Genomic DNA, 12,322 nt, shown 5'->3' with positions numbered 1-12,322 from the left:
TCCTCCCACACTTCCCCTAGAACAATCTCCTATCCTGGATCTTATATTAATTATTCCCCCCACCCCACCCCACCCCCTTTTTTTTTGTTATCTCCCTGTGTTGCTCAGGCTAGTCTCGAACTCCTGGGCTCAAGAGATCCTCCTGCCTCAGCCTCCCAAGTAGCTGGGACTACAGGTGCATGCCATATCACCCAGCTATTTTCCTTCTATACTTTAATACCTTTACCATATTATATATCTGCAAGTTTTTCTTATTTTTGAGCTTTATTTAAAAAGTTATCAAATTGTAGGTATTATTTGGTGATTTGTGTTTGTCACATAACATTGTTTGAGACTTATGCACATGGCTGTAATTTATTCATTGTTCAATGCTGTATAGTATTTCATTATGTGACTATACCACCATTTATTTAGCCATTTTCTTATCAAAGAATATTCTCTTGCCATCTTTTGAAGTCTGCATGCAGACTAGGAATAGAAAATCCTTAGCATGTTCTAAATCACTTTCTCCTTTGTGCCACGTCTCTATTTTTAACAATTAGTATATTCAAATGCAAGGATTGGCAATTTTTTTTTCTGTTAAAGAACTAGTAGGAACTATTTTAGACTCTGTGGGCCATATGGTCTCTGTCAAAACTCTAAACTGCTGTTTTAGCATAAAAGCGGCCACAGAAAATACGTAGACAAATAAATATTGCAATGTTCCAATAAAACTTTATTTACAAAAACAGGTAAAGGGCAGGGTTTGGTCCATGGGCTGTAGTTTCCAAACCCTGCTGTAGTTCGTCTGAATTTCTGTAGTGTTGCCCAGTATTGTGGTTCTTATTATCAAGTCTGCCTTTGTCTTACTTTGCACATGTCAAATCCTATTCTCCCCCTTTGTGATTCTCACCTCCTATATCTAAGAGTGAACCTGACTTGTAAATCCAATTCCTGAACCAGTGTGGCTCAAGGCAAGAAGTGTTATCTGTAGCCACAGCTCCAACAGCAAGTAGGGCATATGAGTAAGATTTGGTGCTAAGAGGCCTAAGATTGCTGTACCAGACTTGAGATTGGGATGCTGCCTTCATTTCCTTCATTAGCTCTTCAGAGTTTCTGGTTAGGACTGAAGTTACACTCTAATAACTAGTCTCCTTGCAATGTCCTGAATGTGCCTTACTCTCTCTTCCTTTAGGATTTAAATGTGCTTCCTATCTTCCTTCTTTATGCCCCCTGCTCCCTTTCACTCCCTTTGCCTGGCTAATTCCCACTCACTCTCGGGGATTTAAATTGGATTTCTTTCTCTGGAAGCTATTCTTAATTCCCTTCCTCCACTGCACCCCACCTCACCCTCCTAGGCTGGGCCAGCTGTCCCACCTCTGCGTTCTCATAGTGGCCTTTGTCACTCTGTCTTGTAATTGTCTGCCTTACCCACCAAATATATTACTTGGTAATAGAAACTTCCCTAAGGTGAGTGATAATTTAAAAGTTGGGCATTTAGGGATAGCTCTAAACCTACATTGCCAATTGAGAATGGAGGGCAAGGATTGTCTTTGTATACTAAGGGAGTAGATCATAATGGGTCTGCCAGCAGGGTTCCTTCACTGTTTTCCTGGATTTGGCCAGGAGAAGCAGCCAGTTTCTACCTCTTGTGAAGATCAGCCACTGGCTGAGGGTCCAGCCAGAGAATAGACTGATTGTCTAGAACAAAATTGCCACCATATCCTTAAATGTGCATTGCCTGCTGTTTTGTCCTACCTGCTTGATGGTGGCCTGAACTGCATGCAAGCTTGGTCTCCTTTTGGGCATTTTGATTTGGCTTATCTCAATAAAGGAGTTATTTTCTTATTCTTCATTTTTTTCTCTTGGTGAGTGGGGCTCTGAACGTCTTTTTCTGACATGTCTACTACTTGAGACTATTTTATGGCAAGTCTCCTTACGAAATTGTAAACTATGGGAAATACTGTATTTGGAGTCAGTGAAGAACTGGACTTAGGTCTGTGTGCTTTGTGACTTTAGCAAATAATTTTAACCTCCTTTGCTGAGCCTATTTCTTATTTGTACAGTGGGGATGGTACTTGATCTATCTCACAGTGTGTTTATCAGGATAAAATAAGATTGTATGTGAAAGTGCTTTGAAAAACTGTGAAATCAGCTACAAATTGAATTTTGTGTTATTCTGTATTCCCTCACGGCATCTAGCACCATGCGTTGCTGAGAGTATTTGCTCAATAGATTGTTGTTGAATGACCAAAGGAATTGGAGAGAGAAATAATGCTGTTGGTGGGAATAAAGGACATTTAGTAATAGAAGCAGGAAAAATACATGACTTGGTAATAGAAACTTCCCTAAGGTGAGTGATAATTTAAAAGTTGGGCATTTAGGGATAACTCTAAACCTACATACCCAATGTCTGCTCTCTGCTTTGCTTATAAAAAATATTTAAATTTTCTTTTAGTATGATTTTGGCAGCTTAGATAAGCTGTCAAACTTGATTAGGTTTTAAATATGCAGTCATCAAAAAGCAGGATTGGCCCTAGGCAATACTGTGAGGTCAGCAAAATGTACTCTCAGAAATCTTTCCTTCCTGGTTGGTAACCTCACCTCTCACCACTCCCTATTGCAGTGGCTTCTCCTAGTTCTGTTTACCTCCAGGATCCTAGGACTTTCCTATTAGCCTTTTTCCTCCAAGAGGCATTCACCTTAAAGGGTTAGGAACTAAGACTCCTTGGCTAATTTGCACTTTAAAAAAGGATTCCTAGAGAAGGAGGCAATGTGTTATCCAAATGAGTGAATAAATAATCATGAAATTTCAGGCATTAAAGGGAATACAAGGGCTTATCAGCCCCATTCAAATCACAAGACATACTTACTTCACCTACAACTATGGTTTCTCAAACTTGGAGGTATGTAGAATTACCTGGAGAGCTGCTTTTTTTTTTTTTCTTCAGAGTCTTACTTTGTCACCCAGGCTGGAGTGCATTGGCACCATCATAGCTCACTGCAGCTGGAACTCCTGGGCTCAAGCAATCCTCCCACCTCAGCATCCCAAAGTGCTGGGTCTACAGGCATGTGCCACCACATGCAGCTAATTTTTTATTTTTATTTTTTGATAGAGACAAGGTCTCGCTTTGTTGACCAGGCTGGTCTTGAACTCCTGGCTTCAAGCAATCCTCCTGCCTCAGCCTCCCAAAGTGCTGGGATTACAGGCACAGGCATGAGCCACCGCACCTGGCCAAGAGCTTCTTAAAAATACTGATAATTGAGGCCCTCCTCACAGAGATTCTGATTGAATTGCACTGACTAGGTTTGGACCTGGGTAAAGATTAAAAAACAAAAAAACTCCCAGGTCATTCTATTGTACAGTGAGTTGGGAACCCCGGATTTAAATCTAAATTGGCACTGGGTGCAGTGGCTCATGCCTGTAATCCTACCACTTTGGGAGGCCGAGGTGGGCGGATCACCTGAGGTCAGGAGTTCAAGACCAGCCTGGCCAACATGGCGAAACCCCATTTCTACTAAAAATACCAAAAAATTTAGCTGGGCATGGTGGCGCACACCTGTAATCCCAGCTACTTGGGAGGCCAAGGCAGGAGAACCACTTGAACCTGGGAGATGGAGATTGCAGTGAGCCAATATCGCACCACTGCACTCCAGCCTGGGCGACAGAGCCAGACTCTGTCTCAAAAAAAAAAAAAAAAACAAAACAAAACAAAAAAAAATCTAAATTGGCCTTGTCTGTGAGAAAAAGAAAAGCTGAATGCCATCAGATCAAACATTGAGCAGGGTGGGGTTGGAGGGACTTTGAGAGACATCGATAAAGTAAACAGAATGTTAAAAATAGGCCCATGCCATGGCACATCAGCTCGCCAAATATATATATAGGCCCAGCAACTCCATAAGCAAGTCCTTAGCAGCACCCAAGGGAGAAGTCATCTGTGGCTGGTCTGGCTCCCCAATCCCAAACCCTCAGGGAAAACAGCCTATCTCTAACTTTTAGTCCTTAAATCTGCTTTCCAGATGGTTCACAGGTATGACAGATAAAATCTCTGAGCTAAGGAACGAAGTGCTTGAATGGCTGATGTACCAAGTCAGTAACTTCAGGCAATGTAAGATAAACAATTTTGTTAAAAATATGAAATTTGGCTGGGCGCAGTGGCTCACACCTGTAATCCCAGCACTTTGGGAAGCTGAGGCAGGCAGATCACCTGAGGTTGGGAGTTCGAGACCAGGCTGGCCAACATGGAGAAACCCCGTCTCTACTAAAAACACAAAATTAGCCAGGTGTGGTGCTGCATGCCTGTAATCCCAGCTACTTGGGAGGCTGAGGCAGGAGAATCGCTTGAACCCGGGAGGTGGAGGTTGTGGTGAGCTGAGGTAGTGCCATTGCACTCTAGCCTGGGCAACAAGAGCAAAACTCCATCTCAAAAAAAAAACCAAATATATATATATATACCTATACACACACACACACACACACATATGAAATCTGTGTTATCTATTTAGATTTTACTTAGCACATAGGTTCAGCACGTTATTACTTTCCTTGCTTTTATATAGCAATCTCAGGATGGGAAAGGATGAATTCACATTGTGTAGTTGGATTATTTTTGCTTGAGCTTTGGCCTCCTCAGCAGCCCATTGGTGTTGATAGCATAACAAAGCCCTTATTATGATACAATCTTTACTATCTCAGCATTGCTTAATTTGCCTTCTCTGTACTCTCCTGCTTCAAAGATGATCCTTCAGAAAAGTAGATGAAGAAAACGGACTGCCTGGGCCGGGCGCGGTGGCTCACGCCTATAATCCCAGCACTTTGCGAGGCTGAGGCGGATGGATCACGAGGTCAGGAGATCGAGACCATCCTGGCTAACATGGTGAAACCTCGTCTCTACTAAAAATACAAAAAAAATTAGCCGGGCGTGGTGGTAGGCGCCTGTAGTCCCAGCTACTTGGGAGGCTGAGGCAGGAGAATGGCATGAACCCAGGAGGCGGAGCTTGCAGTGAGCCGAGATGGCACCGCTGCACTCCAGCCTGGGTGACAGAGTGAGACACTGTCTCAGAAAAAAAAAAAAAAAAAAGTAAATGGACTGCCTTTTACCTAGCAGTTTTTTTTTTTTTTTTTTCACTCTGTCACCTAGGCTGGAGTGCAGTGGTGCAATCTCGGCTGACTGCAACCTCTGCCTCCTGGGTTCAAACAATTCTCCTGCTTCAGCCTCCCAAGTAGCTGGGACCACAGATGTGCACTACCACGCCTGGCTAATTTTTGTATTTTTAGTAGAGACGGGGTATCGCCATGTTGCCCAGGCTGGTCTCAAACTCCTGGCCAAGTGATCCACCCACCCTGGCCTCCCAAAGTGCTGGGATTACAGGTGTGAACCACTGTGCCCAGCCGTTTTTTCTGTTTTGTTTTGTTTTGGTTTTTGCTTTTTTTTTTTTTTTATGCATTCTCAGAAACATCTTCAGATTCTCCTGGGCAAGCAGTCTCTCCCATTCCTAAGGAAAATCCCACCCATTGGATAGGAAGGCTTCCAGGAGTGTCTGTCTAGTGGCAAGCCACTGGTATGAGATATCTGGAGAGGACCTAAAGCACCCCAGATGGCTATAACTGTATGGCGTCCTACATTACACGTCTTGATTCCCCAAGCACCCTGGGGAATCCCTGTGATCAAAAAGGGGAAATGGGTTACACTCTGCCTTTTTAGGGAGATGTCCACAGAAATAAAGGAATTGACATTATAAAAGCTAGCTCCCTGTCTTTGTATTTCTTCCTTTACACATATACTTACCTTTATAAACAGCTTGGTTAAAAGGCAGCCAATAATAACTACACCTCATGTGGCAACATTGTAAAGTTTAATTAATGTTTCTAAGGTATGAGTTGAACTCACAAGATGAAAGATCCTAAATATGGAATGTGTTAAGTGCCCAGTCTGGTTTAGTCTGATAATGGCTATAATTGTACGGTGTCCTACATTACACATCTTGATTAGTGTGGCTCCCGTGAGTTCAACCTTGAAAATGTATTTTAATGTTGAGAATGTGTTTAACGTTGATTGGCAAACATTTGGGTGTACAGAATATATGCTTATGTTCTTCAGCTAGCCTCAATTAGTTGGTTCTTGATGTAAAAGATATTTTACAAACCAACTTGGGAGGTTTTTGTTTTTTTTTGAGACAGACTCTTGCTCTGTTGCCTAGGCAGGAGTACAGTGGCACAATCTCGGCTCACTACAACCTCCACCTCCTGAGTTCAAGCGATTCTTCTGCCTTATCCGCCCGAGTAGCTGGGATTACAGGCACCCTCCAACGTGCCCGGATAATTTTTGTGTTTTTAGTAGAGATAGGATTTCACCATGTGGCTGGTCTTGAACCCCTGACCTCAGGTGATCTGCCTGCCTCAGCCTCCCAAAGTTTTGGGATTACAAGCCTGAGCCACCTAGCCTTGTTTTTGTTTGTTTGTTTGTTTGTTGTAACAAGGTCTCACTCTGTCACCCAGGCTGGAGTGCAGTGGTGTGAGCTTGGCTCACTGCAACCTCTGCCTCAGGTTCAAGGGATTCTTTTGCCTCAGCCATTTGAGTAGCTGGGATTACAGGCGAACACCACCATGTCCGGCTCATTTTTGTATTTTTAGTGGAAACGGGGTTTCACTATATTGGCCAGGCTGGTCTGGAACTCCTGGTCTCATGTGATCCACCCATGTTGGCCTCCCAAAGTGCTGGGATTACAGGCATGAGCCACCACGCGTGGCCAGATCTGTGCTTTTTAAAACCAACATATAACTCAGAAGACCGAAGGGCTTAGATAACCACGTGAGATAGGGAACTATTATTACTAGAATGTAGTTAAATATTAACAGGACTCAGCTATCATTTAGGTTAATAGAAAAGTTTATCTTTGTATGGCAAAAGCAGCTTTCTCTTATCTTTATGTCCATTCCCTTTCAGTTGCACTAATATTTGTAATTTTTTAAATGGCTAGCACTTCATATGCCCTCCTAAAGATTTTAACTACATGAATTAGAACAACCTTGTTCATTAAATCCCGAAAATGAGTCAGTTAATCCTCCCTTATAAAGACACAGCATTATTTTATTCACATGCAATGAAATACTCAATTCAATAAGCATTTACCCTGCATTTACAGTGGTTCAGCATTTTGTGAACTGTGAGACATGATAAAGGAAAGTTCAATGTTTTAAGGTGTCTTTCCTGGCCTTAAGAGTTTACTGTTTCTATTTGGGCAGCAAGAACTATATGGTAGGCCCAGCACTTTGGGAGGCTGAGGCAGGCGGATCACTTGAGGCCAGGAGTTCAAGACCAGCCTGGCCAACATGGCAAAACCCTAACTCTACTAAAAATACAAAAAAAATTAGCAGGCGTAGTGATACACGCCTGTAGTCCCAGGTACTCAAGAAGGCTGATGCACAAGAATCGCTTGAACCCGGGAGGCAGAGGTTGCAGTGAGCCAAGATTACACCACTGCAGTCCAGCCTGGGCGACACAGCAAGATTCTGTCTTCAAAACAAAACGAAAAAAACTATGTGGTATATTCAAAACAGATAGGAGTGCTTCCATGTGTCTCCTTTCAGGCCCCTGTCTCCCTTCTCAGCGGTTCTAAGTTCCATTAGAGCCTTGCTTTCAGCAGGCTGTCATCAAATAGCAATGATATTGTCTAATAATGCCAAAGGTTGATTTGCATTTTAATCAGGGACTTTTCAAGACACAAAAACAAGTGGGCCTGTTTAAACAAAGTTAGAAAGTTGATTTATTTGCAGGGTTCTGATTCAGCTATCACAAGGTATACCATACAAGCTGCTTTTACTCCACTCACAATCCTGTCACCCCTGGTTTGTAAAAGCTCTGCTTGCTGGACTGTCTCCCTGCTATTTATGATCGCCTACAGAGTAGACTCCAAATTCTTGGCTTGGTGTGCCAGGCACTTTTGAGCCTCATCTTCCTTACTCCCAGCCAGACATCCTACTTCCCAGCCTCACTGCACTTTCCATGTTTCCATAAACAGGCCTGGCCCTTTCACTCCTTGCTTTGCCCTTGTTTCCATTCCCCAGAATGCCTTTCATCCTGTTCCCTCTTGTCTTTTTGGCAACTCCCACTTTGAGACACAGCATAAACATAATCTCTGTAGAACTCTTCCTATTCCAGATTTCTCCCAAATTTCTTGTTTTGCCTCTTCTGACAGCACTTTGTATATGTGTCATAGTATTGTTATGGAAATTAGTTTTGAAACTATCTTCCCCTACTGGCTTCTCAAGGGCAGAGACCTTGCATAGTCTTACCATACATGCTAACTGAATGCTTTTGCAGTTAGAATGATCAACAGGTTGGCAAATTTAGTCTTTGATATTGTGTTACCTCCCTGTGAGAATGCCCCAAGGTTAAGTAAAAACTCCCAACAGGGAATTTACAAGGTTTATTGTTGCTAATTTAACCAAATTTAAAGATTTTTAAAATCAGTAATCAATTGTAAAGCGTGGCCTCATGAAACACATTAGTAGAAAACACTAACTTTTGCCGATATTGTTCTAAAATGTCTCCTTTGGAACAGCGTGTAAACTGAGATTTGGCAAAAGAAGGAAGTGGGTCTTAGCTTTGTTTGGTCTATAAATTACTGAGTTAAGGACTGATAGAGTGGGGGTTAGGACGGTCCTGGGCACAGTGCTGGGTGGGTGAGGGATTAGTTACCTTTCCATTTCTTCGCCTTAGAATACACCCTTAATTTGGCCAGCCAGCTTAGAAAATGCTCCTGGTAGTAAGATAAAAGGATTTACAGCTACATGAAAGAGAAAGGCATCACAATTCAGGCCTTATTCAGCCTTGGGTCTGTGGTGCCTTGAGATAAAAGAGAAACAATTTATAGCGGCACCGAATCAAAAAGTCCTTTTCTTCCTATCTTAGCTCGTTTTCTTCTCCTTTCCTATCTTAACATCAGGACATTCCTCTCCAGCAGCGGGCATAATGGCATGATTATGTTTTCCTCTATTTAGGGTTACTCCCCTAGCCTTGCAACCACTCCTTATTCTTTTATCTCTTTCAAAGTTTCTATTCTCCCGGACCCTTACGTTTTATTCCGTCCCTCCCTCTCTCCTCCTCTTCCTCCTCCTCCGTTTTCCCAGCTAGCTCACTCCGCCCCTCGCCGTCACTACCTTCCCTCCCCCGAGGCTCCTTCCCGCTCCTCCCGCCACCCCCCCACCCCCTCGCCTTCAGAAAGCTCCAATCAGGAGCTCCGAAGGTGTCTCGAAGGTCCGCCCCCTCCTCCTATCCACTTTTCTTCCCCCCAATTTCTCCCTCCCCCCTTCCCCCCCCCCACTCAAGTCCTGCGGACCTGGGGGCTTCGGGATCTGGGCGCTATGAAAAGTGTCTGCCCAGTCACTTCCGGTAAGGGCGCTGCGGCGCGGCGCTTCCCGCGGGACCGTTAAGGAGGGAGCGGGAGTTCCCGGTGGGCCAGGGAAGGAAGGCGCTGCCAGGAAAGGGGAGCGCGAAGGGGAGCGGGAGCAGGAGCGAACTAGCGCGAGCGTCTGGGGCACTTTAGCCGCCCCTTTCCAGCCGCCCCCTCACGCGCGAACTCCCCCGCCCCCCGGGCGGCTGCAGCGCTTCCCTCACCCCCACTCCCTGAGGTTGACACCGCCCCTCCCTCGGCGCCGCGTGACCGGAAATGGCGCCATCTTTAGCCTCTTGTGCTATTGACAATAACAAGCCCTGGTTCTTTCCCCCTCCCCCTTTCCCCCAACCACAGCCTCTCCCCTCCCAGGGAGAGGGAGAAAAGGAGGAGGAGCTGCAGCCTCACAGACTCGCTGAGTCGCTCCTGCAGAAAGGGGGGGAGAGAGATCGAAAAGCAGGGGAGGGGGACGGCACGGCCGTTTACCTGTCTGCCTCCTCATTCGCTCTCCCCCCTCGTTCTGCTCACTCCTGGTGTCAGCCTATCCGCCTTCCCAAACCCTCCCATTCCCCCGGTGTAGCCCCCCCTTCACTTTCCTTCTCGTCCTCTGTGTTTCTCCTCTCTTCTTTCTTCCCTTCCCCCTCTAGCATTGCCACCTTCTCTCCTACACGCACGCAGGCATATAAACGTAGGTTTTTGATGCTCCTCTGCCTGTTGACCCCGCTATTTTCATGTTTCCAACAGGTTTTTCTTCCCCCAGTCCCTCAGCTGCTGCTGCTGCTCAGGAGGTCAGATCTGCCACTGATGGTAATACCAGCACCACTCCGCCCACCTCTGCCAAGAAGAGAAAGTTAAACAGCAGCAGCAGTAGCAGCAGTAACAGTAGTAACGAGAGAGAAGACTTTGATTCCACCTCTTCCTCCTCTTCCACTCCTCCTTTACAACCCAGGGATTCGGCATCCCCTTCAACCTCGTCCTTCTGCCTGGGGGTTTCAGTGGCTGCTTCCAGCCACGTACCGATACAGAAGAAGCTGCGTTTTGAAGACACCCTGGAGTTTGTAGGGTTTGATGCGAAGATGGCTGAGGAATCCTCCTCCTCCTCCTCCTCATCTTCACCAACTGCTGCAACATCTCAGCAGCAGCAACTTAAAAATAAGAGTATATTAATTTCTTCTGTGGCTTCGGTGCATCATGCAAACGGCCTAGCCAAATCTTCTACCACCGTCTCTAGCTTTGCTAACAGCAAGCCTGGCTCTGCTAAGAAGTTAGTGATCAAGAACTTTAAAGGTAACCAAGGCCAAAATCCATAATCACCTAATAAGGATTTGACACTCGAGGGGTCACGTGCTCTATTTATGTTAATATATTAAACAGTTTGGAGGTGGCCTAATGTTTTATGCATAATCAATGAGGTGGAGGGGAGGTCCTTTTTTGGTGGAGGGTTCATTTTCCGGGGGTGGTTAGGATCCTTGTGCTGAAGCATACACCGGGTGTTTCTGTGCAGTATTTTGAGGTCTTTTTCAACCTATTGTATTTAATCTGTTATTCCTTATACACTGACAATCGGTATGATTGATCCGGATTTTACAGGTGAGAAATTTGTATTCTAAAGAGGTTTATTTATTTCAGGTGCATAGCGAGCCTTGGCATTGCTGGGATTTTTATTTTTATGCTTCAGTAGGCCACATTATCCAATGCCTAGAAATACAGGTAGCAATAGTGATCTTTTTATGCTCAAATAAGATTTATAATTAGATTTATACTGTATTCATGAAAGTCATTTGGAAGCAATATTTGAAGAAAAATTTATGTTCTCTGCATTTCTTTCCAAAGGTAGGGTTTGAAAGTGAAAAATATTGTGTATACACAGAAGTAGTAACTCTGTGTACCACTAGTCTAAAGATAGGAACAATTACTACATCTATTTTTTTCCATCACTAAAATGGATTTTAAAGTATCGACCTGCAGCTTTTAGGAAAATTTGTTCAGACCGTGTTTGAGGTATGTGAGGAGAGTATTATGAATACATTGATGCAAATATAATATCAGCAATTTTTAAAAATGTATTTGAGCTGAATTAATTTTTGTTTGTTGAATGTGTTTCTGTTTTTCTGACTTACTTTTTCAACACCCTTAACTGCCAGGTAATCAGTGCTACAGTGTTTATTAAATAGAGAAGTAAATGAATGAACTTAAGTAATATTTATGAGATAAGTGCTTTGTGGCTGAATATTAGTATTGAGAAGATTAGGTTCTCTATGCTTGTGTTTTTAACATTGTGTGGAAATCAGGAATATGCTCTATTTTGTCTCAAGTAGAGGGCTATGGTGTTGTCTATTTTTAACCCTTTCTTTTTTATATCACTACCTTCCCATACCCAGGCTTTCAGTTTCTGATTTAGTAGTAGAGCTTTCTGAAGTCAATATGAATTGTAATTGACTAACGTTTTCATTATTTCACTTAAAAATGTATGGATTTTGTAGCTAAAGATTTTTAAATGAGTTATGATCCTGGTTGCATTTTCAAATTGGTTTCAGAGATTTTTTTCTCTCCCTCTTAAAATAAAAGCATATTATTAAGGCATTTGGATGTTCTAATTAAAACTTTTTTCCCCACACTCATTGCTAGTCAGTGAAGTTTAAAGCCTAGAGTAAGATGTTTCTTTTCTATTCTGAAAATGCAGCATGGTTTCTGGAGTCATTTCTTTCAGTCTTTAAAAATTTCACTCTGCTCGTAAACGTAGTTTAAAACCTGAGTTAAGATGTTTCCATTTCTATAGATGCTGCATAAATTTGGGGGTCAAACAGACCTGAATTAGAATCCCAGCTTTGCCATTGACTAGCTATGATGACCTTGGGCAAGCTTACTAAATGAGTTCCAGCCTCAGTTTCCTAGGTTGTAAAATAGATTTCTCAGGGTATTGTTGGGAAGATTGAGGCTTGTAAAG

At 43.5% G+C, this 12,322-nt stretch overlaps 1 protein-coding gene and 1 long non-coding RNA gene across 7 annotated transcripts in view; one reads left to right on the top strand and one right to left on the bottom strand.

The window, feature by feature from the left end:
• Positions 1-10,120, bottom strand: part of LOC112130757 (uncharacterized) — a 47,433-nt gene extending 37,313 nt beyond the window's left edge. The window contains exon 1 of the long non-coding RNA XR_008518158.1: positions 9,862-10,120. This is a non-coding gene — a long non-coding RNA (uncharacterized LOC112130757). The remainder of the gene's footprint in view (positions 1-9,861) is intronic.
• The window catches only part of CUL4B (cullin 4B), a 49,884-nt gene that overhangs the window by 4,711 nt on the left and 32,851 nt on the right, over positions 1-12,322 (top strand). For 2 of the 6 annotated variants that reach the window (XM_024240481.3, XM_054545017.2), the window contains exons 1-2: positions 9,260-9,374; positions 10,120-10,662. In XM_024240481.3, coding sequence (XP_024096249.1) covers positions 9,347-9,374; positions 10,120-10,662 — 571 coding nt within the window. In that variant the 5' untranslated portion in view covers positions 9,260-9,346. Of the gene's footprint in view, positions 1-9,259; positions 9,375-10,119; positions 10,663-10,835; positions 10,966-12,322 lie in introns of those variants that run through there. The other 4 variants (XM_024240480.3, XM_054545016.2, XM_054545018.2 and 1 more) reach the window with 3 other exon arrangements.

The sequence above is a fragment of the Pongo abelii genome, chromosome X, assembly GCF_028885655.2.
Source record: "Pongo abelii isolate AG06213 chromosome X, NHGRI_mPonAbe1-v2.0_pri, whole genome shotgun sequence".
NCBI classification, from domain to species: domain Eukaryota; kingdom Metazoa; phylum Chordata; class Mammalia; order Primates; family Hominidae; genus Pongo; species Pongo abelii.
Note: the sequence above shows the minus strand (reverse complement) of the source record. Positions and strands in the feature narration are given on the sequence as shown.